The sequence below is a fragment of the Scleropages formosus genome, chromosome 1, assembly GCF_900964775.1.
Source record: "Scleropages formosus chromosome 1, fSclFor1.1, whole genome shotgun sequence".
NCBI classification, from domain to species: domain Eukaryota; kingdom Metazoa; phylum Chordata; class Actinopteri; order Osteoglossiformes; family Osteoglossidae; genus Scleropages; species Scleropages formosus.
This window is the reverse complement of record NC_041806.1, coordinates 26,674,311-26,701,901: the sequence shown is the minus strand read 5'-3', so window position 1 is coordinate 26,701,901 and position 27,591 is coordinate 26,674,311. Positions and strand designations below refer to the sequence as shown.

The 27,591-nt window shown below is 40.5% G+C and overlaps 3 protein-coding genes across 5 annotated transcripts in view; 1 reads left to right on the top strand and 2 right to left on the bottom strand.

Moving 5' to 3' along the window:
* Window positions 1–2,745: 2,745 nt before the first annotated feature.
* Window positions 2,746–7,909, bottom strand: mylz3 (myosin, light polypeptide 3, skeletal muscle). The gene is made up of 6 exons (XM_018732343.1): window positions 7,774–7,909; window positions 7,243–7,270; window positions 4,264–4,407; window positions 3,794–3,964; window positions 3,521–3,598; window positions 2,746–3,228 (listed from the first exon to the last, which is right to left on the bottom strand). The coding sequence occupies exons 1-6, from the start codon at window positions 7,774–7,776 to the stop codon at window positions 3,200–3,202; spliced, it is 453 nt and encodes a 150-aa protein (XP_018587859.1). The 5' UTR covers window positions 7,777–7,909; the 3' UTR covers window positions 2,746–3,199.
* Window positions 7,910–11,680: 3,771 nt separating this feature from the next.
* On the bottom strand, window positions 11,681–23,962 carry lancl1 (LanC antibiotic synthetase component C-like 1 (bacterial)). Of its 3 annotated transcripts, none has more exons than XM_018732368.1 (10): window positions 23,908–23,962; window positions 23,543–23,653; window positions 18,183–18,300; window positions 17,666–17,873; window positions 16,850–16,997; window positions 15,851–15,997; window positions 15,269–15,451; window positions 14,570–14,746; window positions 13,089–13,161; window positions 11,681–12,156 (listed from the first exon to the last, which is right to left on the bottom strand). In XM_018732368.1, the coding sequence occupies exons 2-10, from the start codon at window positions 23,615–23,617 to the stop codon at window positions 12,080–12,082; spliced, it is 1,206 nt and encodes a 401-aa protein (XP_018587884.1). In that variant the 5' UTR covers window positions 23,618–23,653; window positions 23,908–23,962; the 3' UTR covers window positions 11,681–12,079. The 3 variants fall into 3 exon arrangements, with proteins under 3 accessions (XP_018587884.1, XP_018587881.1, XP_018587883.1); XM_018732365.1 differs by having other exon boundaries at window positions 23,875–23,958; XM_018732367.1 differs by lacking the exon at window positions 23,908–23,962 and adding an exon at window positions 23,750–23,868.
* A 587-nt stretch (window positions 23,963–24,549) lies between these two features.
* The window catches only part of cps1 (carbamoyl-phosphate synthase 1, mitochondrial), a 32,543-nt gene continuing 29,501 nt past the window's right edge, over window positions 24,550–27,591 (top strand). Inside the window, exon 1 of the mRNA XM_029252291.1 lies at window positions 24,550–24,672. Coding sequence (XP_029108124.1) covers window positions 24,550–24,672 — 123 coding nt within the window. The remainder of the gene's footprint in view (window positions 24,673–27,591) is intronic.

Here is a 27,591-nt window from a genome sequence, read left to right as displayed (position 1 = left end):
AACGTGTCTTCTAAATGAATAAATGTAATGTAAATGAGGTTAATTAGTTCAGTTCTGAGTGTTTCTCATGGTAATTGGGAAAGTATAAATACTGTGATATAAATACAGATTGTTTTCAATTTTTTTCCTATAAAACATTCAAATACAATGAGTGCCACTAATTTAAAATTGACCTCAAACAGCATTAAATGTGATTTCTTTCATTTTTTCTTATTTGAACATTTTTATTACTAATGCTACTTTTCCAATGTCTATAATAGAATTTTTATAGAACATTGGCAACTCTTCACGTATTATCTGGTATTTTTAATTTAATTAAGTAATATTGTATGATTTTCTGATTTTAAAGTTCTCAGATTCCCATATTTGTAGATTTTGTCACATCCTCTTGTTGTCATAGTTAATCAGTTAAATTATTTTTCTGTGTTACTTAGTCTTATGAAGATGTATTGTACTTGTGTTTACATTTATGCAATATTTTTCCACAAAATTTTTGTCATGTCAAAGTTGTAATTAAGAAAACTCTTAAATGAACATATTTTGTATCCTGTCAAAGGTTGTCATTAGTGCTTGTATTTCAAAAGATCCATGAAAAATATTAAATAACTTTGAAGCAAAAATAGACAATCTCCTTTGAAAAAAGCACAATTACCTGACACAAAAACACAAAAATAAATTAGTGCTATTTTATTTTATACCAAATTGTATTATGTATGTTCTGCATTATAAGAGATTGTGGACAAAGCTAAAAAAAAAAAATTAGTATGCATAATTTAGAAATAGATGTATTCTACCAGGTGGGACATGCTGGATTCAGCATGTGATCAGGAGAGAGGCGGTACAGGGTGGACTTATGGAGTGTTTTCTTAAGAAAAAATGTAAATAGTGCAACAAAACAGAAGAACAAACAAAACAGGAGGAGCTTTTGGCAGCAACTGCGAAAACATCAGTCTTAGGCATCTAGTGTAACAACTTCAGTCCTTTGTTGGTCTGTTAATCAGAATATGTCTTACAACATGGGTTCAGTGCAGCACATAGCCCAAGAGATGGGTATGACTAAGCTCCAGTGTGCCTCAGATATTTTAGGTGTTCTATTGTTTAATTCATTTTGCACCATTGGGGCTTATTGTATTCTTAATGTTTAATGTGTTTTTTTTTTTTTTTTTCAAAACAAAAAAAACCACTGAAATAACTATTTCTCTTGAGAAGAGAGCGGGTAGTTGGGGTTACAGGTATGAAGGAGGTATGTACACACACGCACATTTTCTGAACCGCTTGTCCCATACGGGGTCGCGGGGAACCAGAGCCTACCCGGCAACTCAGGGCGTAAGGCCAGAGGGGGAGGGGACACACCCAGGACGGGACGCCAGTGCACCGCAAGGCACCCCAAGCAGGACTCGAACCCTAGACCCACTAGAGAGCAGGACCAGGTCCAACCCACTGCGCCACCACGCCCCCCAGGAGGTGTGTAGTGCTGGTAAAATAGAGGCAGGTACCTAGTAATGGGAGGCAGGTGGTGGTAATTAACGAGGTGTGGCCTTGTTAATTGGGGTAGTTTTAAGTTTGTGGAGGGGTGTGTTTGTACTTTCTGTTGGCAGGTGTGGAGGCAATCCATGATGGTTTGAGTTTGTGAAGGTAGTGCATTTGAAGCTACGTATGGAGCTGTCATTTAACTGGGGTAGTTGAGTTTGTGGAGGTGTGGTATTTGTTGAGGGTGAAGGGTCTCTAACATGTATCTATAGATTGTGTGTGTAATATGTGTGTTCACTCTGCATTTGACAATATCACCTTTTTGTCTGCATTTTGGGCATACAAACAAAAAACCTGTTTTACCTCCACGTGACCACCTACCATGGACTATAGCCATCAAATACATTTCCTTGCCAAAGATTCAAAACATTACATTCCATAATAGCAAGGAAATGGAAGGAAACAAATAAAATAGTTTGCACAAGATTTAGAAGACAGTAATTTTTCTGAATGATCAGCACACATTATCCAATAATGAAAGCATGTAAGGATCTGTGCAATGTGTCATATACTGTTATATACTGTAATAAATATGAGCTGAGGGTAAACTGAGTGTCAAGGGAGGAACAGTAAGCAATCGCAAAAATTGAGGATCTGTTTGCAGACTTGGCAGGAAGTGAGAAATGTATAATGAATGAGGTACAAGCCATACTTATCGGCACATGGTATCTGATGAATACTGTTTCGATGAGCGGAAACTCGTGTGTTGTAGTTGTTAATGTCACTTGTTGTTTCAGAACATTTAAAACATTCATCTGAATCAAAGTAACTTCAGTCCTTGAGTAGTTTTACCTTGTACATGTTTACTTTTACTGAAGCAAATTTTTTGAATGAATGCATTTACTTGAGCAATTATTTTTTGAAAGCAGCAATATTTTTATTGAATACCGTGTTGGGTTGGGTGGGGGGCAATGTAGCTATGGAATGAGGCGAATCTTCTCATCCTCTGCTACATAATGTATAGCTGTTATGTTTAATAAAAATTTGTGTGTTTTTAATGCTTGTATTAATGTTTGAATTACTAGGAGGGGTAATTGCATTTTCTAAATACTTGACACGTCTTATTGGTAAATGGCATATTTCTAAGATATGCTGGTCTGAATGGTGACATCAGACAAACTGACTGCACTTCCGAGATTCTTGGGTCTGCACCTATGTCTCGCCATCTGCCAGTGACATGCACTGTAAAATAAGTATAGACAGATGAGATAGGGATGTACCTTTTGAGGATTTTATTTTGTGAAATGCCAGAGTGAAAATAAATGAAGACTTCCAGGGAAGGGCATGAGTTTCCTCAACCGGTCCACAGCTTCAAGCACGAGTGCCTTAAGCATCGCTGGCCATTGTGTGAGTGGCCAAGGTGGGCAAGGCAGAGAGGGTGGGCCCTCACTTGATGAGTGGTCAACACCCCCACTTCCCTCAGTCCCACCCCCTGTGACCAGGCGCCTCAAAGAAGGGAGTTTGTGGGAGGAATTGAGGTTTTGTTGCAGAGAGACGACTTCCAGAGAGAGAAAAATAATTTAGTATGAAAAGATGAGGAAGGTTTACAAAAGACATCCTATAGTCCCTTTTATTCTGTAGTTGGTCTTAAAAATAGAGCGTGGATGTCTTGACACCATGGGGTCTGCAGATACATCTCAGCGTCCACACCAGTCTAGATGGAAATGTCTTACACAGACATGATGGCCTTGACGAAAGCTGTTAGGGAAACAGAGAGGTGAAGGATGAAATTAAACACTGAATCACCATTTTAAAAAAAAATTACAGGGCAGAAAAGCATGTTGTCTTGTGTTTCCACTACACTGAACAGATGACAGCATCCGTATGTTGACAATATCTGAATATGTAGAAGTGCCGGACATATAGTATGATGAAGAAATACATCAAGCAGCACCTCTCAAATTGTACCATGGTACTAAAAATAAATATAAAATATGGTCATGTCTGACAATATGGTAGACATATGTGTCTTGGCGGATAGGACACTGACACTCGTAGTTGACGCAGCCATTCTCGTCTTCCTGCCCCTGCATGAGGGTGTCGACCTCTCTTTCATTCATCTTCTCACCTAGGAGACATAGAGGAATCTAGTAAGGCTACAGCTTTCAGGAACACTCTAATAGAGCTAAACAATAAATGAAATTACTGTTATTGCAGGTATCAAGTGCATATCAAGAACTAAATTAGTTGGCCATTGCTGCTTAGCCTCCAACCAGAAGTGAAAATTTCCAAAAACAGCCATAAAAGTCAACCTTTTCCTTACCGAGTGTTGAGAGTACGATGCGCAACTCAGCACCCATCACTGTGCCGTTGCCCTCCTTGTCGAAGACGCGCAGACCCTCAACATAGTCATCATAGGTTCCCTTTTGAAGGGCATGTACTGTCTTCAGCATGGGCAGGAAAGCATCAAAGTCAATCCTCTTGTTGGCCATGTCTGCATGGACAGACAGAGATACAATATAAGCTGGATATGTGAACAGACATAACTGCGGTGACACAAAAATACTGTACACTCATCACACCCACAGAATTTCTAAAATACAAACTCTCATATACATACCAACAAGTAAGAACATTTTTGGCTCAAGCGTTAACAGCTAAACTTTTTTTTTTTTTTTAAAAAAAGATTCTTTATAATGAGGTATTAGACCCGATTTGATTACCAACTATTTGAATGTATTTGGGTAGTGTTTTCTTTTTTTTTTAAATAAATAAATAAAGTACACGTCTCACCCTCTGCGCTGGGGTCACCCAGGATTTTGTTAACATCCTTGTTGGTAGGGTTCTGTCCAAGGGCACGCATGATGTCAGCCACTTGGTTGTAGGCCACCTTGTTGTCTCCAACCCTGTCAAAGAGGCCAAAGGCCTCTTTGAAGTCTTAGCAAGAGGAAGCAGATAAGGTGAGCGCCCAGCAACCGATGGCAGAAAGCCTCATGAATTCTAGTCAGTGACCACTCGTACATACTGTCACTCAGCAGTGTTCTCACTACACATCTCAGTCAATTACTACTGTTTGTATATATAGATACATACATATATCCTTTATATACAAAACACATACTATAAAGTCAAAAAGATTTAGCTTTGATTTTATACAGATTTAATGTAATGTGTCATATGTGCCATCATTCCCTTTACTGAATTGGAAAATCATGTCTATTTGAATATAACAATATTGCAAAACATGCACAACATTGTTATGTTTATCATAGAAGTTTATTTTTCGACTAATGGGTGCTATACATGTACTTGTTGGAATCTCAAATACTCATAGTGAAACTATATTAATAGATGTTTTCATATTTACGCATTTTCTCTGTTCCTCAAGCTAGTCAGTAAAGTGTAAAGGAGTGGAGAAATGTCAAGAGAAAGTTTCTGTTGTATACAGAAGCATTTTAATCTTTAAACTCTTCTAAACCACATTACTTATGCTAAGATTTAACTACATTAAACAGAACTGTATTGTAAAACCACTTGGCTTCACAAGAGATTGATTCATGTTTCAAATAAATAATAAACTTTGAGTAAAATCACAAATGAAGATTATTTATGCTTACTCAAAATAAAGACCATGCATATTTAACCACTTCCCAAGAACATTTGCTTGGGTAAGGTCAGAAGCTGTACAATTTCTGTAACGATTACCAACGTTTGGGCTGTAAATTCTAGTATGGAATTCAAAGAGCAGATTTTATTCTTTTTGTCCAGTTCAAATTATTTTTATCCACAAGTATTCTAGCTCACATCCTGTTTCATGAATGGGTATATTCAGATTGGTACAATGAGTATCATACCAATATGGAGGAGAAATAAATTTTAAATGACATTTTTACGTTATAAATACATATATACTGTTTACATACACATCAGCATAAATCCTCATAATTTTGAAACTACTTTAAATGAAAATAAGGAAATGAATATTCTTCTACATAAGTAATAGCATTGCACATCCCCAGGCACTGCTTGAAAGTATGGAACTTCAAGCACAAGGGAGATAATTTAAAGTGATTACAAGAGGCAGCTATTTCTATGAGCCAAAGTGAAAGTGACCCGCTGAAAGATTAATGCCCTTATTCGATTTCATAACACCACCAGCTGTTGCTCATAGTTCGCCTTTAAGGGGTCTTTAAGGTGGCAAGTGGAAATCGATACACCCTATAAGTAACCCCTTCCTTATAAAGTCACTGCTGTCTCTCCTAATTCCAGATGAGCATAAGAACGCTGAGCACACAGTAACTAAACCCAAGTGCACTGATTGCCCAGGATTCTCCTGAGGAAAAACCTACACCTTACCACTATTACTCAGTAGGAAGCATTGATTTTACCAGACCTGTTCCACACAATAGAGCTTAATTTAAGAGCAGAAGTGGCATGCTATCAAGACTATGTTCACACAAAGAAGACATTAATACTGTAACAATGCATATTTAGTATAGATAATATTTAATAATGTTTAGAATAAATGGTTCTTAATACTTTAATTACAGCCCTACATTGTGCATTCTTCATTCATTACCTTGCAATGTTTAAGTAGTTGATTTTAAAATGACATGAACTGAGAAGCCCTAGTCAGTGTTTGGTCGTTTTATCACTGATTTCTGTAGCCCTGAAAAACACTGTGAAATAGGCTGTATCAATCGTAATAAAATCAGTTTTTCACAATAAGATAACTACAATTTATTGTGGATTTATAGCACAATTTCTAGGAATTAAGCAATGAACAAATAAATAGGGTTAAAGTTAGCAGATCTATCCCTGAAACATTTTCCTGCATGTTCATAGCTCATGCATGGTGGAATGCAATTTTTTTTTTTTTTTTAAACTCCAGAATAGATCTGATGCAAATTTACTCAGCAGTTATATAAGCTAAGGTGCTCCGCACGTCTCCATTTATCCCTGTACCTATTATCCTCTAATGAAGGTATACACCTTCTTGTAGTCAGGTTACTGAGAACCTGTATATTAGAGCTTTTTCCTTACACTTTGACACTCTCAATATGCTTTTTGTAGCAAACCCATCTTGAGTTTTCAGTAAGTTGGCCTTATCTGTCAGTGACACATGTTTTGTGGCACAACAATTGTTGGTCATCTGAACCGAAACACTTCCTTGGTGAGCCTCATCCTTGCAATATTTTACATCCATGTCACTAAGTTCACAGTGGATTCTTCTTGTTCTAATTTTTAAACTTGTGAACTTGAACACAGACTAGTTCAATGCAATTTCCAGAGCAAGGGTAGTTATATACAACCCAAATCTAATAAGCAAACTATTTGTTCAAAATACCAACCAATAAACGTCTACAACCGCTTGTTCCGAGCTGGAGCCGGCAACACGGCACAAGGCCGAACGGGGAGAGGACACACCCTGGACAGGACGCCAGTTCGCCGCAAGGCACCGTAAGCAAGGCTTTAGCCGCAGACCCGTCACACAGCGGGCCCTGGCCAAATCCACCGCGCTATCACACCCCCACTTGTTCAAAATAATATATTTTAAATTTCAGTAATCTAAGTTAGCGTACTAATTTTCCTTATATGCTGCTGGCTCGTTTAACCTATATGTGTTTTCTTAGAAGGCCTGTAGGTATACAGTACTATATTTAAATCTGGGGGTTTCTCCATCAGTAATCATGACTAGTTAGAAGAAACAGAATGAGGGAGCAGAAGACAGGTGTTCGGTCCCCAGGGAGGACGGATGTCAAACATACTCACCTTCCAGCTGGTCAGCAGTGAAGTCCGCCTGTATGGGCAGAGAGCAGGTAAACATAAGTGAAAACCAGGTAACAGCGATCAGCGTGAGCAGCCCGACCTACAGGAAGGAGGGGGTGTTGGGGGGTAATGGTGCGGACTGAGGAACCCACGGATGTCAAGTTCACAGTGCGTCCGCACCCCCATGGCCCCCTCTCATCCTAAAGCCATAGCAGCGTGGCGGTGAGAAACACTGTGAGTTACTGAGTAATTCTGGGACTGGCGCTGTTAAACTACTAGTTCCAAGTTAATACGTGTTCAGTTAGATGGCATCACCATCAGCATGTCACTATAGCGCAACAAAACAGATAGCCTTCGGAAAGAAAAGCAGAAGAAGAGTGAAGGAAAGAAAGAAAGAAAGAAGAAAAAGACTCCAAAATGTTCAAGCGCAGCGACTTCGAGTCGTGTTTCAGCGTGAGGCGAACGGTAGCGTCAGCGTTGCTATGGCAGCGGGCCACGTGTTCGCTCCGCGCCGTTACGCGCCGCGTTACACACCATCGATTCGAAGAGCAGCAGCAGGAGGAGCAGGAACAGGAGGAGGAGGAAGGCGCAGGAGGAACGGGGCTCTCTGGAGCGCGGTGCCGCAGAACTCTCCGCTCCCCCCCGTTTATGAAGGCCGGCGCTCTGATGTCACCCGGAGACGGACGAGTTCTTTAACTTTCTTAGGGCAAACGGAGGGCGTGTCCCCCCCCCCAGGGAGGGTCCTTTACGGGGCGCGCGCTATTTTTAGCCGCTGCCCGGGGACACTTGCGACTCGCGACGCCACTTGCCTTCGGTCAGCACATTTAACGGCACATTTTCTTGAACTGTGCATACATTCCGCCAGCTTCTGGCTCTGCTGTCCTTTCAATGACTGTCCGTGTCCCGGCGGGTGCGATGTCCTCCACCGTCTCTTCTTCATTGTTATGAGCCGAGTTTTCTGGGAGGAGGTCCGGATATTGGTGAAATAGCCTCGGAAAACTCGAGATGGAATGTCCATGTATGTTCGAGGGGATATATTTAACCCGCAGGGAAAACTCGTTCCCTTAATATGGATGTGTTGGAGAGGAGCGCTGGAGACATGATTCAAAAACGAGCTTCTTTGATCAAGACGAAGAGTCAGTGTGAGCAGAGAGCTCAATAAATCCATCAGTCTTTCTCAACAAGTCCTTGTCCCGCTCCATATGTGTCATGTTCTCTATTTTAGTAGTTCCTTCAGACATTTGACACTGATACAGAAAACAATGAAGCCAATAGGGAATAGATCAGACTGCAGGGCATATTACAGCATACAGAGTATATTCCACACATTTCAACATACCCTTGTTTTGTTTTGGAAATCAGATGATAACTTTGGTTTGTACACAGACATGAGACATCCATCCATCCAATTAATTTCAATAACCACTGATCCTGAGCAGGACTGCAATCGTCCAGGCTCTATCCTGGAAGCGCTGGGCGCAAGGGCAGAGGGAATGAATCCATCACAAGGTAGTCACACACACACACACACACACACACACACACACACACAGTCACTCACTGAGTGACACAGTTCAGCATCACCCATTCACCTGAACTGCATGTCTTTTGACTGTGGGAGGGAACCCACACGGACAATTACATACATTTCATTATTTAACCTACTGTATATTTTTTTTTATAAAAAAGTCTTATTTTACCTGTTGCCCATATTGCTGTGTCACAGCATCACTGTAGAAGGTTCTACAAACTTCATGGCAAAGCACTCATTTTACTTTAATGTGACTGTAAAACACTTTGCTGGGAATAAGGCTGCATAAAGTCTGTAAGAATCAGCTATGTGCCGTTTTTGACAAGGTTCTGTCAAGTAGAAGAGATCTGTGCTGGTGATTAATGGGTAACATCAAGACAAACTCTACACAAATATCTTAAAGCCTTAATGTGCCTCATGAGTGAGTCTTCAAACAACCAGGAAAAATCAGAAAAAGATCAATTCCAAAAACAATCTTCACAGCAAAGATCTCTGAGCAAAGACCTGGATCTGCAGTATAACAGATACACCTGCTTGCCAGCACTTTAACAACAGAGGTAAGAGCTCCTCCTCCCTTTGATTTTAGAAGATCTGTAGGCTGATTTTTAAAGCTCAAGACAAGGTAGGAGACATCAAGAAGGAAAGAACTCATCATTCTAAAGTGAAGCGCAGATGCATTCGGTGGTGTCATGTGGCACAAACTGAATGATGTATTGATTGACATTTTTAAACTGAAGCCTGGATACAGCTAGTCATGATGTATTACGTGAGCACATGGTGTGATGTACTCTGCTCGAAGCCAAAAAGTGTGGACATTTGGAAGCAGCTTTAGTACCAAGTGAACTCGGACACTGTGCTAAAATGCCCGTTTATACTGGGTCATATGATGGGTCATATGTTGAAACCAGTTGCACCAAATACAAATGCTGTGTTGACTCGTGATCAAGATAAAAGCTACAGGCAAAGAGATGGAATGATTTTGAAAAGTTTAAAGAGCGCTACAGTTGAGAAAATATTGGATAAAATGTTGAATGGAAAAAAAGACAAAGTCAAAACCTGGTTAGTGCTGTGATGCTTAATCTAACAGCACAGTAGGTATTTTTTCCAGATTTCACCCTACAGTTTTGTCCCTTGAGTTTTGAGTTAATGTTACATGATTGTAGCATTTGCTGTTTAACCTTGCATTTAAATGTTATACTTCCACCTGTAAAACATTTTCTAAATGTTTTCCTCAGTGGGTTGTATTGGTTGAAAAGAGAGGTAAATAATGGTAACCTGGGTAACGAATGCAGTGAAACATCCAGGTGTACTAGCCTTGAGCAAGATACTTACCGTAAATTGCTCCAGTAAAAAGCCCCAACTGCATGAATGGATAAATAATTGCAAGTAGCTTAATACTGCAAGTCCCTCCGGAGAAAAGCATCAGGTAAATGAAGAAATGTAAAGTCATTATGGGACACATTCACATTAAACTCCCATTTCTGCAATCCATGAATTTATCCATAGCAGCTCTCTGATTCAATCAGAAACAGCGTTGTCACAAAAATGTTTGAGAAGAAAAAAAAATAACTCCATATTAATGTAGATCGACAGAAGAAATAAAGTATGGGCATGTTTATTGTTCAGGTAACAATGTATAAGCAAACTCCAAATGATTAATGAGAGAGAACTAATGAAGCATCAAATATTTACTTAACAGAATAAAATACTTAGTTACTAACGTTCTAGTTACAAAACAAGCATCAAGGTTACACACAAATATTTTGCCAGATTAGTTACTCACAGGCCAAGCTATGTGAGCAAGGCAACACGCATACCTTTAGTTTCTGTATAATCAAAATTCAAAAAGTTCACATTACTGATACCTTAACCTTGCATAATACAAAGGATTAATAGCATCTTTCCCAATTAAAATAAATCTGAATCATGCACTGGGGGATTTTAATTAAAGCGGAACACTGGATCCTTGACATAACCGGGAGGAGGAGTTTGTAGTGGCAGATATAGTCGTCATTGTAGCTGTTACCTTACAACTGGAAAGGCCTCATGCTCTCTTCACCATGAATTATTCTAACTCATAAACTGCTTTAGTTCTGGGGGTTAAAAATTACTCAGCGGTATGAATGGATGAATAATTCTGAGTAGCTTAGTGAAGTATAATGTAAGCTGGTGGGCAGGGCTGTACCTGCCCCTGCCTCGCCTCAAGTCCATAAAGAGGACGCGCTGCCATCAATCAGAGCATCCGACAAGGACCTTAACAGCAGCTCATCTCGGGGACTAGCAGGAGGGAACAGGAAGACTCCCTAGAATGGGGCTTGCTGTGTGGGTCATTTTCTTGCGAGTGGTGCCCATTTTTGTGGTTCGTTTGGAAAACACAGGCTGTTTCATGTTTGCTGCAACCTGCTGTTTGGCACCTTTCTCCTGCCCACATGGCTGCCTCTGCCCCGTAACTGAGGGTACATAACAATGCCAGTTGCCTTGGGTAAAGTTGTCAACGAAATACATAACTCCAAAGTTACTTTTACCTCTAAATCACAATTGAGAGCTTAATATTTAATACTAATTTCAAAACTACATTAAAACATATTTAAAATTCCTGAAAATAAAATGTCTGTAGAAATTCCTATTGAATAACTACAGTTGACCAATTTATACCATAAGCAAAGATTGTCATCTTGTTTTTGATCAAAAACACTAACAAATACCAGAAAATAGCTGTAAACACTGTGGAGAGGAATGAAATTGAATCAGTCCCACACTCTGTGTGTGTTTTATGGCCACCTATCAGCTTGTCAGGTGAACACTGGTCGCTCCACTACAAATGGAAATTTTATTAAAAGAAGAAAATGTAATTTTAAAAATTAACTGTAAGATGTTTGTTTTGTCAAAAATTGAGCCAGTGTACTAATGTAACGAGAATGAGTTTTAATTCACCAAACACTAATACAGAGATCTATTTTGCCTGGGTTCAAAGCTGTGACATTTATGAAAATAGGTGGTGCACGGGTTCAGCCAGAGTGAATTATTGTATATGATACAGGTCTATCATAAGACCTAATCATAATAAAGCTTGCAGAGTCCCAGGCACAACACAAGTATGAGATAAGTTGGGAGACCGTGCTCTTAGCAGAGCACTGCTCTACAGGTGTTTAGCTGAAGTGTCCACTTGATACACTACTTATTAATAGGAACACAACTTCTCCCTGGTGTATGAATGTGGACACTGGGCCATTACAAATAAGTGCTTTATAGTCAAGAAGCAAACACTAGCGATGCCCAGGGTTGGCTGATGGTGCTTGCTCAAGGCCTTCATATTTCAAAGGCGGGGAACTTTGACTTCATGGGCTGCAGAAGGTCACCTAAGAAGTAGATGGTACCAGCCATGCCTAAAGACAGACATCCAGTGAAGAAAGTGAGTGAGCACACCCCTAAAAAAACACACGTGAACATATGGCTGTCTAATCATTACTGAGCCTAACCAATAAGTTAATCTGACCCAATGTCACAAATTTCACAAGAGGAAAAATTCAGTTTCCTGGGATATGTGAAGTGATTCCATACATGCATTAGCTTGTGGCAGCAGGAAGAATGCAGAATTAATCGTAAATATCTGTATTTTAAATTAACTGTGAGTACTTCTGGTCCACCATTCCACAAAGAACTGCTTAAACTGTATGATGGTTAGAGACTTCATAACTGCATTTCTGTCTAATAAAGTGTCATTTAACCTGTTTCTGAGTAAGAATGACCACGTATGCTATCTAATCAAAGTAATCGTTACTGTTAAGAAACATCTTCAGTATTACAAAAATTCTACGTGTCACAAATTCCATTTCCTCAAAATTTAAAATGATACCGACCCCTGCAACTAAAGCACTTGCACTAGTTTTACATTGCGCTATTTGTACAGTCCCCTACAACATTTGGAGAAAAATAAGCTTGACTGAAATTAAGTCCTTAACTGCAGCAAAACAAAAGAGACAGATGTACACAGTGTATCTGCAGGGACCAATGTATCCTATGATAGGGAAGGAGTCCTTTACACAAAGAAATAATGGACAAGAAGTTTGTTTAAATTTGCTCAATTAACTATAACAAATGTCTGTAAAAACAATATCTGCTAATCATGGACTGACTGTATCTATATTTCCAAATATAAGATTTTCTAATATATGGTAAAGACCTGTTCTCATATGTGGTGCACAGAAATACAAAAAAATGCTATTTCAGCCATGCAATTTCCAATATTTACACACAAAATTTTGTCTCGTTTTATCACAGAAGACAAGAACCCCCCCCACCCCCCTACCCACCATACCTTCAAAGAGGGAAAAGGGTCTGTCAGGAGTCCGGCAGGAATGTTTACCATAGTCCATGCACCACTCTGCAAACTACAGGACAATAGAAGCCTCAAAAACTCATCCAGAAATCCCATGAAAATCCAACAACAGCTGAAACAATGAACAATTTAATGCGGTAAACTTAACACTTTGATTTGCCATATTTAAGGCAAAGTATTTCACTGCTTGCTGCAACTGAGTCCACCGAGGGAAAAAATGTCACATATAAACCGAGGAAGGTAGTAAGGAGTTACATTACCTCCACTATTTGTACTTCAGTAAATTTATGGAGAAACTGTACTTTTCATTGTAGTTTTTGGCATTCACTCTTTTTACTTTCACTTGAGTACATTTTAAAGGAAAATGTGCTTTTATTCCATCATGTCTCTCACCCTCTTCTTGTAACTTTAGGATTTTTGGAATTTGATGTTGCAATTTTCTATTCTTAAAACTGAGATTTTGTGACTTACACTGCAAACCAAGTATTAACACCTCCTTACTGCCTGCTAATGTCTTGTGTAGATTTATTTAGCCATTGCTGACGATCACTCAGATTTCCCTTGCAGTGACCCCACTCAAGATTTTGTACCGATCAATCGAAGTTCAGTGTTGAGTTTTGTACTGCCTTCACTGACAACCTAGTTTATTTACAGGCTGGGGGAAGTAAACTACGGTAAAATAACACAAGTTTAATTATTTTGTTATTTTTTCTGTACTGTGACTTGATTAAAAAAAAAAAAAAAAGTTACAAGGGGCTTTATTTTCAAGTCATTATTACTCCTGTTTTGTTCATTTAAGCGTAGAGACTGAGAAAACAAAGTATTGTGAATGTTCCTATGATGTTAAGTCAAAATAAAATTGTTTGGAAAAAAAATGTAAAAATTTATAAGGCTTAAAACTATTTAATTTTTTAAAAATATACTATTGTTAATTGGCCTAAACTTCGTTGGTTTCCTTGTAACCACTCCTGGAAACCTTCGAGTTAATATCTAAGTTTGGAAATGTGCTGTGTTGCAAATATTGATATGTTAATAGGCTAACTGTGTGTGGCTCTTAAAATACGGTGTTCAGCAGGTCAGCAACGGCAGTAATCTGACAGTTTTTGAATTCATTTCAGTGAATTACCTATTTCCAGTTTGATAAGTTTAACAAGGGACATCTCTGCTTATATTAAAAACATGGATCATTTTAACGTTGACTCAATGGCGTAGAGAAAACCCACAGGTACCTTGTATTTCAGCTCAAAAAAGTATTCTTTGCATAATCAGAAAATGCTGAATTAATTTTAATGAACTGAAATTAAAAGTAATTAACTGATAAAAGAGGAAAAATAAATGTTAAGAGGCAGATGATTCAGTGAAAACACTTCCTACATATGGAAGTACTGGGCTCTGGACTGTTGCTCCGACAACAAATACATGTGCAGGATTAAAGAATCCACCCTGAAGATTTATCTCACCACACAGGCTCGATACAGGTGCTTTGGGTCGTGGGTAAGCTTGTAGAGGGCGAGGAAGGCATAGCCATTTCCAGCTGCCCCATGGCACAGACCGTAGCCCTTCTTTAGCAGACCTCTCTGCCAAATCACCTCTCCACACTGCAGAGCATCCACCAGGTACTGGGCCACACCAAACACCTGCAGGGGTGCAGACAAGGGCATGTGAGCAAAACCATTTGTTGAAAGGAGACCATTTCAGCTGCCAAGTCTGCCTTCATTGTACAGGGGTCTAAAAAAAAACTGTATTTTTGCACAAATTGTATTTTCTACGAGATGTATGTCACTTTGGAGGAAAGCGTCTGCTAAATGAATAAATGTAAAAGCTTGACGTTTCGGGAGACCCATTCCTATGGTGCGTTTCATCACAGCCCATTTCCTTCACTCTCACAGATAAAGCATTTTAAAAATAGATTATTCTCAAAATTCAACATTGAGGACCCCTTTTCTTCACAGAATGATAATGTAGCTTAATGATAATGTTCAATATTCACAACAGTATCATAACTGCCAAGAGTACTGGCTCTCTTACCCCAAGGCACAACTTTCTTAGATTCATTCACATACTCTACGACCAAACATTAGTGGGCTCAGGCCACTTGGAACCTGGTGTTTGTCTACGCTAGAGCTACTCTCCTATCGGCTCCAGGAATGAGGGCGCACCTTGTAGGCCTGTAGAAGCATGTAGATGACACCTGGTGCCCCGTGACACCAGTGAACCAGCAAGTCATGTGCATCACCGATGCAGGCTGGGTAGTTTCCCGATGGGAACTTGAGATGGCACAGGTAGTCCACGCTAGGCTTCACTAGCCTCAGCAGTCTGTCCTCACCCACCCCAAAACCTGGCTGGAAAGTAACACGCAGGAAGTCTTTACTCAGTGGAGAGACGGCACTTTTGGTCCCTTTCAATATGTGCAAACACACACAAAAAGTGGCTCAAGATGCTTCACTTTGATCCTGTTGGTTCGTCTTCTCTGGCATAGCATTTTTCTTGTTTTGGTAGTCTTTGCTGGGCCACAATTTCTGTGAAACAAGAGCTTTTTTTTTTTGAGGAGGAGATGCATTACCAATGTGTGTTACCTGCCAAATGAAGCCATAGGCTCCTCAAGCAATTAGGGCTACCTGCAAAAGGAAGTACAGACCCCTCAGCCAATGCAGTTTAATTTGCATGAGGAAGAGGTGGGCTACTGCTCTGATGACCTCCAATCACAAGAGTTGCCGCTGTTTCCAGCTCCAAAGCCTTACTTGCATGAGGAAGTAATAGATGCCTGCCAGGCCATGTGCTACGCCCACGTAGTACTCCTGGTGCCACTCATAGAGAAGTGGGCTTTGTTCCTCATTCCGGCTCTTCTTGGACAGGCTTTCCCCAGAAACCAGGACAACTTCACAGATCTGAAATGATTACCCATGTTGTCCTCTATAAGAATATAGGATGCAGAGAATTGCTTTCATCATTAACCATCTTCAGTGTTCATCATATACGGTTACCCCAAGTCACTTACCCAGCTTTACATATTCAAACATCTGAGTTTTTTTTTTAAATTTCAATTTTAATCTCTGGTCAGGTTGAGCACCAAATCCAAGGATCCATCTGTAGGGTTCAAGCTAGAACCTCAAGACCAGTAAACTCATAATTGTATAAACATGGAAAATGCTAAAACTGTGTCTGAAGTGTATGTGGACAAAATTAATATTTCATTAACTACACTGGAAATACTTGGTTTATATATTTAAAAAAAAAAATAAAAAAAATTAAAAAAAAAAAATTCTGATGCCTCACTCCTCAGTCTGCATACAGTTTACATATTCATAGTGTGGGTCTCCTGAGGGTGCTCCTGTTTCCTCCCAAAGTCCAAAGACATGACTCTAGAGAACTGCTGGACCTAGACAGCCTGTCATTTGTGCCTGTGTGATTGTGAGTGTGTGTGAGTGGCCTTTGATGACTTGCCATCCTGTCTAGGGTGTAAACCAGTGATGTGCCCTGTGCTTCCTGGGACCCGTTTAACTAGTTTACCAGATAAGCCATTCTGAAATGGAAGGAAAATATCCATAGTAGGGAAAGGGCCTGGGATACCTTCCTTAAAAGTTACAGCATGTCATTACTTCAGAGATACAACATAACCCATCCTTTACAACAAGTACAACACATCCCATCCGTTGATTGAACAAACAAGTGCATATACAGTAAAAGGGTTGGAGACATGTACACTCAAACGTGAGCCCGCAGCAACTATGCTCTAATACCTGCTGGATGTACTGCACTGGGATTTTCTCCTGTTCAAATTGCTGGTTGACAAATACCAAGGCGTACAGGTAGCCCACCCTGCCATACAGCAGCTCATCTGGAAGGCTTCCATGCCCCTTCATCACAGAGTGGTGATACTGGAGCAACCTGGGGAAACCGAGGGTTCACTGCTCCATAAAGCAACACCCATCTTAAAATACAGATATTTAAACATGACAAGGCTTTTAAAATTACATACACACATATATACACTTAGCAACAAATACAGATTTTAATGCAATTATCTGCCTGCTTTGGTTTACATTCTGTCCTAATTCTGTACTTTCTAATTCCACCTGTAAGGTGAATGTTGAGAAGAAACTATTGCATGGAAAAATTTAATTCATGCATGAACCAACACAAGTTGACTCAAAAATGCCCCAACACATTCACAAACGTAAATAACCAGCCGCAACCATTAATCACAATCAACACATCCATTGGTACCAGTATAGGGATTCATGATGTGCCACTATCCTTGTCATTTTGACATTTGATCATTAGGGATATTAGTGGAGCAGATCAAGACAACAGCATGACAGAAAAAGTGAGTTCTCAATTTTGACATCCAGTTTAATGTCAACTGAATCATGCAAATTGCTATAACTGGTGCCAGAACATCTGCAGTATGAAAATGAAGGTGGCAGATTACAGGAAGAGTGCACATGGCCGACAGCAGAAAGCTGAGTGAGATGAAGACTGGTAAGCAAGAGTCACATATTGTTTAGACAATGGAAAGTAGCTTATTTGTAAAGGAAAATGTTGGTTGTCCAGACCTGCTCAGACACTCATCAGCTTCATGCCTCCGTTGGAGCCTATGGAACACCACAGCAGCCACGGCCAACGGCCCCGCATCGCCACACAGGAATGTCACCCAGCGCCCTGTGAGGCACTGCAAGCTGCGACTCACGTAGTCCAGAGCCTTCTGTAGGAAGGAGGACTCCCCAAAAACATTGTGCAGGTGCAGGTAGAGCAGGGCAATGCCTGGAATGGGCCACAAGAGTTATAGCAAAAGACACACTTGAACACACACAGCACTTAAATACAAGAAATAATATTTCTACAATTTATACTTTTACAATTGAATGTTACTCACTATGATTATTTTCATGTGTGGTCTTTAGACCAGTTTGCAATAATGATTGTGGTCCTTTGCCAAAAAAAGTTTTGACACCACCGGGTTAGACGAAACAATTGGAAAAAAAATGAAGCAGGGGTTTCGCTGTATTGCTTTGGTAGAGTATCATGTAAGTAATAGAATAAAAATAATGTAAAATGGATCAAAGTCCTTACCGGTCCACCCAGTATATCCACTGCAGTCCCTGGGATCAGCTGACTTTAGCCCATTCTCCATGTGGAAAAGCAGCTCACTGATCTTACTGCTCACACGGGCAGCAAAGTCTGCAGTGATCTACACAGAGCACAACACAGTGTACATAAAGAATATAACGCCATAATTCGGATTCTTTGTATGGAACACACTCATAAAAAAATAAAAATATATATATATATGCACATACACATACACACACACACATATTCACAGCACTATTTTCATTTTGCAGTACAGTTGAGAACAATATTACCAAGAGCTCATCATACCAATGGAGACATGCTCCTAGTATCAGTCCTCCTATGTCCTAGTCATAGTCCAAGTCCTCATAGCTCCTATGTCACAGTAAGGTGCATTCATATTTCATTTTGCAGACAAATTTTTTTGCAAAGTACTGCACTACAAGAGCGATACAAAAAGTTGCACCAACAGATGGAAAGACGTGGATGCAGACACATGGTTTTTGAGTTCTATCAATATGTCACATACAACCGTATAAACCAGCATACATTAAATGAGTAGCTGCATACAGAATTTTAGGTCGGGTCTTCTTGGTTTTAGAGAAAAGATCTGTTGATGGCATTTTGGGCTGTAAACGGAGTCTTGAACTTGATACGGGCAGCTACAGAAAGTCAATGGAGAGACAAGGAGGGGTGACACATGGGAACACTTTCGTAGCTCAAACACAAGTGCAGCAGCATTCTGTATCAGCAGGAGAAGTTTTATGGAGGAGACTGGGAGGCCAGACAGAAGAGAGCTGGAATTGTCCAGATGGGAAATCACCACAGCCTGGTCCAGGTGTTAAGTTATTAAGTTATGTAGTGTTTCTTGTGAGGTAAGGGCACTTCCTGCGGATGCAGCTGCCAAACCAGGTTATAGTTTCAGTATGTTGAGAGAAGGACAAACTTGAGGCAGTCATTACTCCCAAGCTCTGAGGTGATGATGTAGGTGAAATGAGCAACTCGTCTAGTTTGACAGAGTTCTCGAGAGGAGGATGGACCAGCCTGGAGGCAAATGATCTCTTCTTTGGAAAGGAGAGTTGTAGGTGTTGGAACAGACATCCAGGCAGAAAAATCCAAGAGGCAAGCGGTGATACGTGAGGAAGCGAATGGACCTCAGAGGGGAAAAAGAGGAAGAGCTGAGTATCTGAGGCGATGACAGCCTAGGGAAGAGGTTTAGATGGAGAAAAGTAGGAGGCCCGGCACTGAGCCCTGCGGAACACCAGTTGAGGGTTAAGTGTATGAGAACTTATCATAATAAGACTGCTTCCAGGATGGAATTCTATATTCATGCCTTTAACAAAATATGAAGATTTTGTTAACTAATAAAAACATAGAAACCTCTCTGCATATTTGGGAAATTTACATAAAAAAAATTTCATCACAGTTGATTCAAATCAATGTCGTTCTACTGAAAGAAATTTATAATTTCACCCTTTTACACAGCGGGAAATTTATTAGATGAATTGGAGTTAAATTCCAAGTCCAAGCTATTTAAATAGGTAGATAAATAGGTATATGCTTAGTGCTGTTTTGCTTATTACATGTAAACTACAGTACAAGTGAGACATTTCTGGATTACAAAGCATAAGTCAAATTTCCATGCAGTTGTTATGATGGCAACTGCTACGTCACACCAACATATTCTAGCGCATACAAAAATATAGATCACCCCCAGAAGGCCTAGGCTGTAGTCACGGTGCATTTTTTTTTTAGTGCTGAAAAGATTATTTTATCCAATGTCACCCTTACAATGTGACCCATTTATTCAGCCGGACATTTTTAATGACTCAGGTTAACCATGCTCACGCAAGTTTGTGGAAGAAAAGCAAGGACTTTTGGAACTGCTAAAGTAAAATATTTTATTTACACAACTGAGATTCAGCCGAAGAGCTACACAAAATATTACTATCAACTGGAAGTCACAAAGTGCTTTGAGATGCCCCCCCCCAAAAAAGAAGACAGATATTTATGTCCAAAGAGGTCTATGTCCACTGCATGGCAATAGCTCATGAAGCAATCAGGTTTAAGACAAAAGACTTCATTAGAAAAATGTGAGAACTAGAAGATACAGCATCAGCCCAAACAAAAATACACAGAGGAATAAGGGCTGGACAGGGAGTTGGTGTGTCTTGACACCACTGTCCACAAAGATAAGCAAGATGCAACACTATGTAAACAGAACAAGTAAGGGTTCTTCCAAAGGAAATATTTAGCTAAGCTGACCAGGGTTTCACCGTAGACAAGCTTTCCGGAGCTTTCCACAACTTACATTTCACATTTACATCTCTTTATTCAGCAGACGCTTTTGTGCAAAGCGACTCCCAATGAACTCTATGTAGTGTTATCAGCCCACACACCTTCTTCACCAAGGTGATTTACACTGCTAGATACACTACTTACACTGGGTCACTCATCCATACATCAGTGGAACACACTCACTCTCTGTCACTCACACACACACACACACACACACACATACACACAATGGGTGAACCTTGACAGCATGTCTTTGGACTGAACTTGAAGTTCCCCACATTTGTTAATGGATCCATATTCAGAAACCACTTTTCCAGATGAGGCTCCCAAAACATGAGCATAATTTGTAAAGGGAGATGCTGTAAAAAGAACATTTTCATTTCCATGAATGTGAAAAATAATGTGTTCCTGAGCCACAAAAGTTTCACCCATTTTTTTCACCAAACAAACAAAATTCCTACCTTATCTTTCAAACACCAAAAAAATGTAACTCAAAACCCGGTCCGGGATATCATAACTGCTCTGGACAATTTTCAACCGTGATACAGAACACATGTATACATAATTTTAAAAAATTCCCTTTTCCTCCATTTTATTTTCATTTTTTGTCATTCTGTTCTTTGTGGACGCAGTACGTCAATGAGTTGTGGGTTCCCACCTGACTTTCAAACACAGTCCCAAGAAATGTGTTTCAGGAGGGCTGGTGAGTCTAAAGTGCCTTTTGTGTGTGTGTGTGTCTGTGAGTGAATGAGTGTGTCATGCAGAGTGCATCCTGCCTTGTGCTCTGTGCCTCTAGGGTACACCCAACTCTGCATACAAGTGGTTACTGATACTAGGTGGATTCTGTTATCCTTTTACTGTGGTTACGTTTTAAATGTTTTTTTTTATTGATTTGTGTTTTTATTGTAATTTTTTTCAATGCTGATATTCATTGTAAAATGTCACCACCATTAGCGATACATTTACGTGACACTTTCCTCCAGAACAACTTACAGTGTTAAGGTTACAATTACTTATCCATTTACACAGCTGGGTAATGTTACCAGAGCAATTTAGGGTAAGTACCTTGCTCAAAGGTACTACAGCTGGAGGATCAAACCTGCAACCTTTGGATCCAAAGACAGTAGGTCCAACCACTACGCTACTGTGATGAGCTGCCCTACTCTTTCAAGAGAATTCAATGCATTTTAAACTGACACACAAAATTTTATTTTAAGCAATTGAGAACTTCTGTTTCTTTTAAACATTTCTGCTTTACAGGTTAATATCATTATAGACAAGCTGCCTATTTGTTAACCATTCTAGACAAATAATTACAAATTAGTGTGCTTGTTCATAATGATCTACCTGCTGGCCTCCACTGCTCCCATCTGCACTTTGCTGACACATCCATGCAGCCTTTGCCCCTCTTTGCCATGTGGACATTCAGACTGCTGAATCCACACACAGAGGCTACCCTGCTCAGGCCTAGTATCAACCATTTTTACCATGCTCAGCAAAGTCCACTCCACGAACCATAATCCTGCTGCGTGGAGACTCACTATTGTCAGCTGGACCGGCATGGGGCTAACTGGGGAGAACGGTAAAACTGGTAAAAGCACATTCACAATTCTGTAAGCCTTCTGAATGAGCGACTGGATCTCACATGGAACAAGCTTTATACTGCATACAGCTACTAACAAATCTGACCCACATTTTTGTGGATCAATGCCTCAGTCTCTCTTCCAAATTCACCATTACCTTATTCTGTGCATGTCTTTGGGTTGCGAACATGGGGAAACATGCAGAGCAGACTCTGCACGCCCGGATCTGCATTTAAACATATGCCCAAATTAGTGGCTCAGGAACCGTGAAGCACCAGTGCTACCTGCTGTGACACCAAATGTGTCACAAACTACACCTACATATATTTAATCTTGTTGCTGTTTCCACCTGTGTTTCTCATTCACTTCTCTGTCAGTAATTGTAATGTTTTTTTATAATATTTATTGCATCCTCTTCACAATGTTTTACTACATGGTTACCCTACCCAATTCGGATGTTGTTCTGTACAATGATTGTGTGCGATGGAGACACCCACCAAGTCGGCTTTCTTGTATCTGTAAACACACTTGGCCATTAAAGTATTCTTATCATGCAGATGAGATTTTTTTTTTTTTTTTTAACTGGCAACTGCAGTAGGTCATACAAACATAAAGATAGGAATGACAAACACACAGAAACTGTGAAAAGGACCACGTACATAGAACAAGATGGAAATTTTCAAAAATTCAAAGGTGTGTTTGTACCAAGTCCCATTATCCAGGAGGTCCACTATTTTTTTTTTTTTTTTTTAAAAAAGTGTCCGCAATTTGTATGAGTTATCGTGCGCATCAAATGTTTTCTGCAAACATTCATATATTGTTTTTACTGGGAGAACCTCAGATATAGACCACCACTAGAAAAAACTTTAAGACAACATGGTGGGGGCAACTCAAACTTTTTGTTACATTTTTTTTTTTTTTTTTTAAAAACTGGTGAACTGCAGAAGCTTCCAGTAGGCCTGTGTCTCATTCCCAGAGTAAATGTACCACACAGCCAGCTGACAGTGCGGACCGAGAGCAATTCAGTCCTTTTTTTAGGCCATTATCACAACTGTAAACTAAAGGGCTGCAAGTGCAGACATAACAGTGAGGGGCACAATCAATATTACATTTCAAAACTGAAAAGTGTTGTTTTTACTGTATTTCAGTGTGTATGTAACCGCAACTGTATTACCACTGATTCAATATAACTGCTAGCATTTACTGTACATAGATATTCGTTTTGTAATTGATTGATGCACGTATATATTCAGCAGCAAGAAATGACAGGAAGTTAAGGGTTTAACAACATGATAAGGCGATCGTCTGTTTTAGAAACGTTTTTACAAACACATAACGTGTCGCCACAGCTGTGGAGCAGCAAACCAGGCTGGAATAAGCAGCTTTTCGGAACACAACTCGAGGGTTACAACAAGTATTCATGCCAGACTCGAGTGAGAGTCGCCAGTGTGATCAATCGAATGTATCGCGGTGTCTCACCCGGCCGTGGTGGTCGAAGAGGCCGTGCGCGCCATCGTAGTCTCTGTACGGGTTCTTTATGGCTCTTTGCTCCATGCTTCGGCTTGGTGGAGATCAGACCTGCTCCACTTTCTGTAGAACACACACATACACACATACATAAGCCTTAAGCGCCATCGCCATCAACACCAGAGCAGAGAGAGGCCTGACGGAGCAACGGAGCCGCACCTCCTTACTAGCAGGTAAATGCTGCGTTTACATGATAAAGCGTGACTGAGCCCTACGAAAACATTCATCGAAATGGATGCGATTTCTTAATGAAAACTGCACAGTTTTAGAAATGATTAACAAACCATATATTGATAGTCGTTTATAAATGTACTCGCTTGTAGCATTCGTCGCAACAACACCGTGGAGTTTCGGAGGCGGGCTTTTGGAGCGTCTGATCATTACCGTAATATTTGTTTAAGCTCACGTCAGTTCAACTGGGTGTGAGATGATATACTTCACGTATTTTATTTGGAAAGTTCGACGCTAAATAGTAGGAAAATGAAAAATGTAAGACCCGGCGTTACGACTAAATTTATTTTTATAGTGCCTTATTTGACCTCTCGCATATTTTTGAGGAGCACCATTTAGGGTTTTTACGACCGAAAAGTGTGCCGTTGGGCCCAGCTCAACAGAAGCGTTGTTTTTTTCTTTGCAAACACCGAAAGGACCAATCATTAACGAGTGCGCTTCATGCAGCGAGAAGCGATGAGATCACGTTGTCACTCGCGCTCAGCGTTTCACGGTCGAGCAACTTCCCCCCGCTGTTGCATTGTTGCATGCGATGATGGTATTTAACTTTTGCGACCGGGAATCGGGCGACTCTTTGTGGCTCAGAATCAGTGTCATCCATGTGGCTGAGATTGACGGCTCTTCACAGAAAGCTGTCGCCTAAATAAGCAGATTTTATAGCGGAACCTGGGTGAAAGGAGTAGTAGCATAATAAATTAATTAGATAATCGAGGTAATTGAAAGCGAAGATGAGCGCAATGCTGAGAGTGTGCCAAGTGGCCCGAGCGCTGGGGTACGGAGGGCTCTGCGGGAGCCCGCGCGCCGGGGCCGGGGCGCGTGCCAGTCGGCACTTTGGCAAACTTGGTCAACAGGTAAAACTGTTTCACTCAATCACTGTATTAATTTTTGTTAGTTTTAAACCGGGGCGTACGGAATGTGTGTGATCGGATTATAAAACGAGCTTTTATGCGTTGTCATTTAGTAAAGTGAAATACTCGGAACAGCTTGCCTTGCTCGGTTAGAGAGTGTCGTTCTCATCAGCCTTTTCCATTTAGTTGCTGCTGTACCTACAGATGTTTCACACGAAGAAAATAAATTTACGCTTTAATTTAGGTGGCGGTGAGTGACAGCGCACGCGATTCACGCTGCGAATTGGTTCTTGCTACCAGTTTCCCGGGGTGTGGTTGTAAATCAGAATAGTATTGTAATTTGTAGTGAAAGTGAGCAGGTCGATACAGTACAGTGTTGAGAAGTGCGGCGCGCGCACAGGCCCGATCGATTGCATCACTTGGGCGCAGCACCGCGCGCGCGCGTCTACATCATGAATGAATGAATGAATGAATCTACATTGCATTGCATGAACGTTTATTCCTTTAGCAGACGGTCTTCTCCAATGCGACGCGCAGTAAAAAAAGAGCGTTACCGACACACGTGATGAAACATTGAAGCATCCGCTCCAAAATGACACTTGTGACAAACTTGTTGTGTCGCCATCGGCCGCACTTTCTCAGGTGATGATGCGATGGAATCTGACAGGAGATGCGTTTTGAGACCCTTTTGATGAATGTTGTTCTGCAAAGCACTGTAACCAGTCAGTGGTTCATTGAGGACATGATCAAACAAAATTAGACAGCAGGAGCCATTGGCTTTAATACAAGTGAAATGATACTTTTTTTTCAGCTACATCAGTGTTGTGCAACAATATTCCACTGCAAGTGGAGGGTTTGTCCGCTGGACTCGCGGTACAGGCTTGTTTCACTGATCTCTTCAACACATAGAAACACCCACTATATCGGAGTTACGTAGTTTCTGCTTTCATGGCTTTGCCTCTATTAAAGTTGACATTGTTTACAAGTTTGTTGTTTTTTTGTTGCTGTTTTTTATGTTGAGTGGAGCAGATAGCTGTGAGGGGAGGTGGAGGTTATCTTGGTAAAAAAGAAATGTATTTCATGCTGATTAATGTGATTTGTTATAGTTGATGATTGGTGTCATTCATTGACAAGTACACCTACATGCGTGTCCATGAATGTAACACACCTTGGTGAATAAGGTGTGTGGACTGATAACACTGCATTGAGTTCATTGGAAGTCACTTTGGAGAAAAGCGTCTGCTAAAGAAATAAATGTCAAACAAGACATTAAACATAGTCAAGAAGGGACTAAATGTGCACTAAACCAGATGCATAAACTTATGAAAAACATGAACAATGCACTTACTTCTACATTTATTTATTTAGCAGGCACTTTGTCCAAAGCGATGTACATCTCAGAACAATACAAAAATACATTAAAGGAACCAAAGGAGGTCTGGATGTAGAGACATGATTCTTCAGTACAGTTTAGTTATTCATTTAGCTAAAGTTTATCTCCAAAGTGACTTAGAATATTGAGGTATTTATGATAACTTACCCATGATTTATACAGCTGGGTAGTTTCACTGGAGTAATTCCAGAGTAAGTACCTTGCTTGAGGGTACTACAGGCAGAGGTGGGAATCAAGCCTGCGATCACAGGATCCAGAGGTAGTAGCTCTAACCACTATGCTATCGGCTGTCTTTGTCACATAATACCATATGAAGCAATATTAAGTAGCTGCATATGGGCTTTTCCATTATTAAACATATCTAAAAGATACATGTTTATCAAGCTCTTACATGACCTTTGGAGAAATGAGTCTGAAAGAGAGCTTTGAGATCCCTTTCAAATCTTAAATAGCTACATGAACAAAAAACATTTCAGAAAGAAATAATTTCTCAAAGCTATAATAAACAACTTCAACACACACACACATACACTGGCTGAAGCTGCTTGTCCCAAGCAGGGTTGCGGTGAACGGAAGCCTAACGCAGCAATGCAGGGCATAGAGCTGGAGGGGACACATCCAGGACAGGACGCCGGTCCATCACAAGGCACCCCAAGCAGGACTCGAACTCCAGACCCGCCAGAGAGCAGGACCCAGCCAAGCCCACTGTGCCGCTACACCCCCCTACAACTTTAACAGCAATGCAAAATTAAGCAAGAGTTATCTTGTTAAAACATCTGCAGTTTATTGGCTCATGACTTTTACAGCATTGAGGGAAAAGTCTACCTGAAACACTGGGAGGGAGTCCCTAATATCGGGAGCAGTAGGTCTGTATACCAAAGATGGGTACAACTTTTGTAGGGCCCTTATACCAGAAATCTGTAAACTGGGAGTCTGTATACGGGGGTTTACCTGTTCTCAATGTGCATTCCTTTGAAGGAAAGTATTTGCTAAATGAAAAATAAAATTTCTCCAGAAATACCTGTAATGCTGACTGACATAATCCGTAATCATGTGGAACAAGCTTCAAATTATTGATCACCAGCAATCTGGAACACCAGACACAAGCTGTAAACACTGGGAATTAATTGAATTAATATGGTTTTACGGGGGGTGCGGTGGCGCAGTGGGTTGGACCGCAGTCCTGCTCTCCGGTGGGTCTGGGGTTCGAGTCCCGCTTGGGGTGCCTTGTGATGGACTGGCGTCCCGTCCTGGGTGTGTCCCCTTCCCCCTCCGGCCTTACGCCCTGTGTTGCCGGGTAGGCTCCGGTTCCCCGTGACCCTGTACGGGACAAGCGGTTCTGAAAATGTGTGTGTGTGTGTGTAATATGGTTTTACATTTTTCACGCTATTTGGTTTTTTTTTTTTTTTTTTTTTAATGCCACGTAATAACTGGATATGGCAAAACGGGTAATCACAGGCACAACTGCACATAACATGTCCACAACCGTTTGTCCGGAGTGGAGTCGCGGTGAACCGGAGCAAAACCCA

What these genes read in the sequence shown, in the direction of transcription:
- mylz3 (XM_018732343.1), bottom strand. An exon ending in GGGTGACCCCAGCGCAGAGG is followed by an intron (nt 3,965 to 4,263) that starts GTGAGACGTGTA and finishes CTGTCCATGCAG; the next exon opens with ACATGGCCAACAAGAGGATT. An exon ending in CATCGTACTCTCAACACTCG is followed by an intron (nt 3,599 to 3,793) that starts GTAAGGAAAAGG and finishes TATGTCTCCTAG; the next exon opens with GTGAGAAGATGAATGAAAGA.
- lancl1 (XM_018732368.1), bottom strand. Translation starts at nt 23,617, where the DNA reads ATGGAGCAAAGAGCCATAAAGAACCCGTACAGAGACTACGATGGCGCG. An exon ending in TCTTCGACCACCACGGCCGG is followed by an intron (nt 18,301 to 23,542) that starts GTGAGACACCGC and finishes TGCTCTGTGTAG; the next exon opens with ATCACTGCAGACTTTGCTGC. An exon ending in GCTGATGAGTGTCTGAGCAG is followed by an intron (nt 16,998 to 17,665) that starts GTCTGGACAACC and finishes CGGTTTCCCCAG; the next exon opens with GTTGCTCCAGTATCACCACT.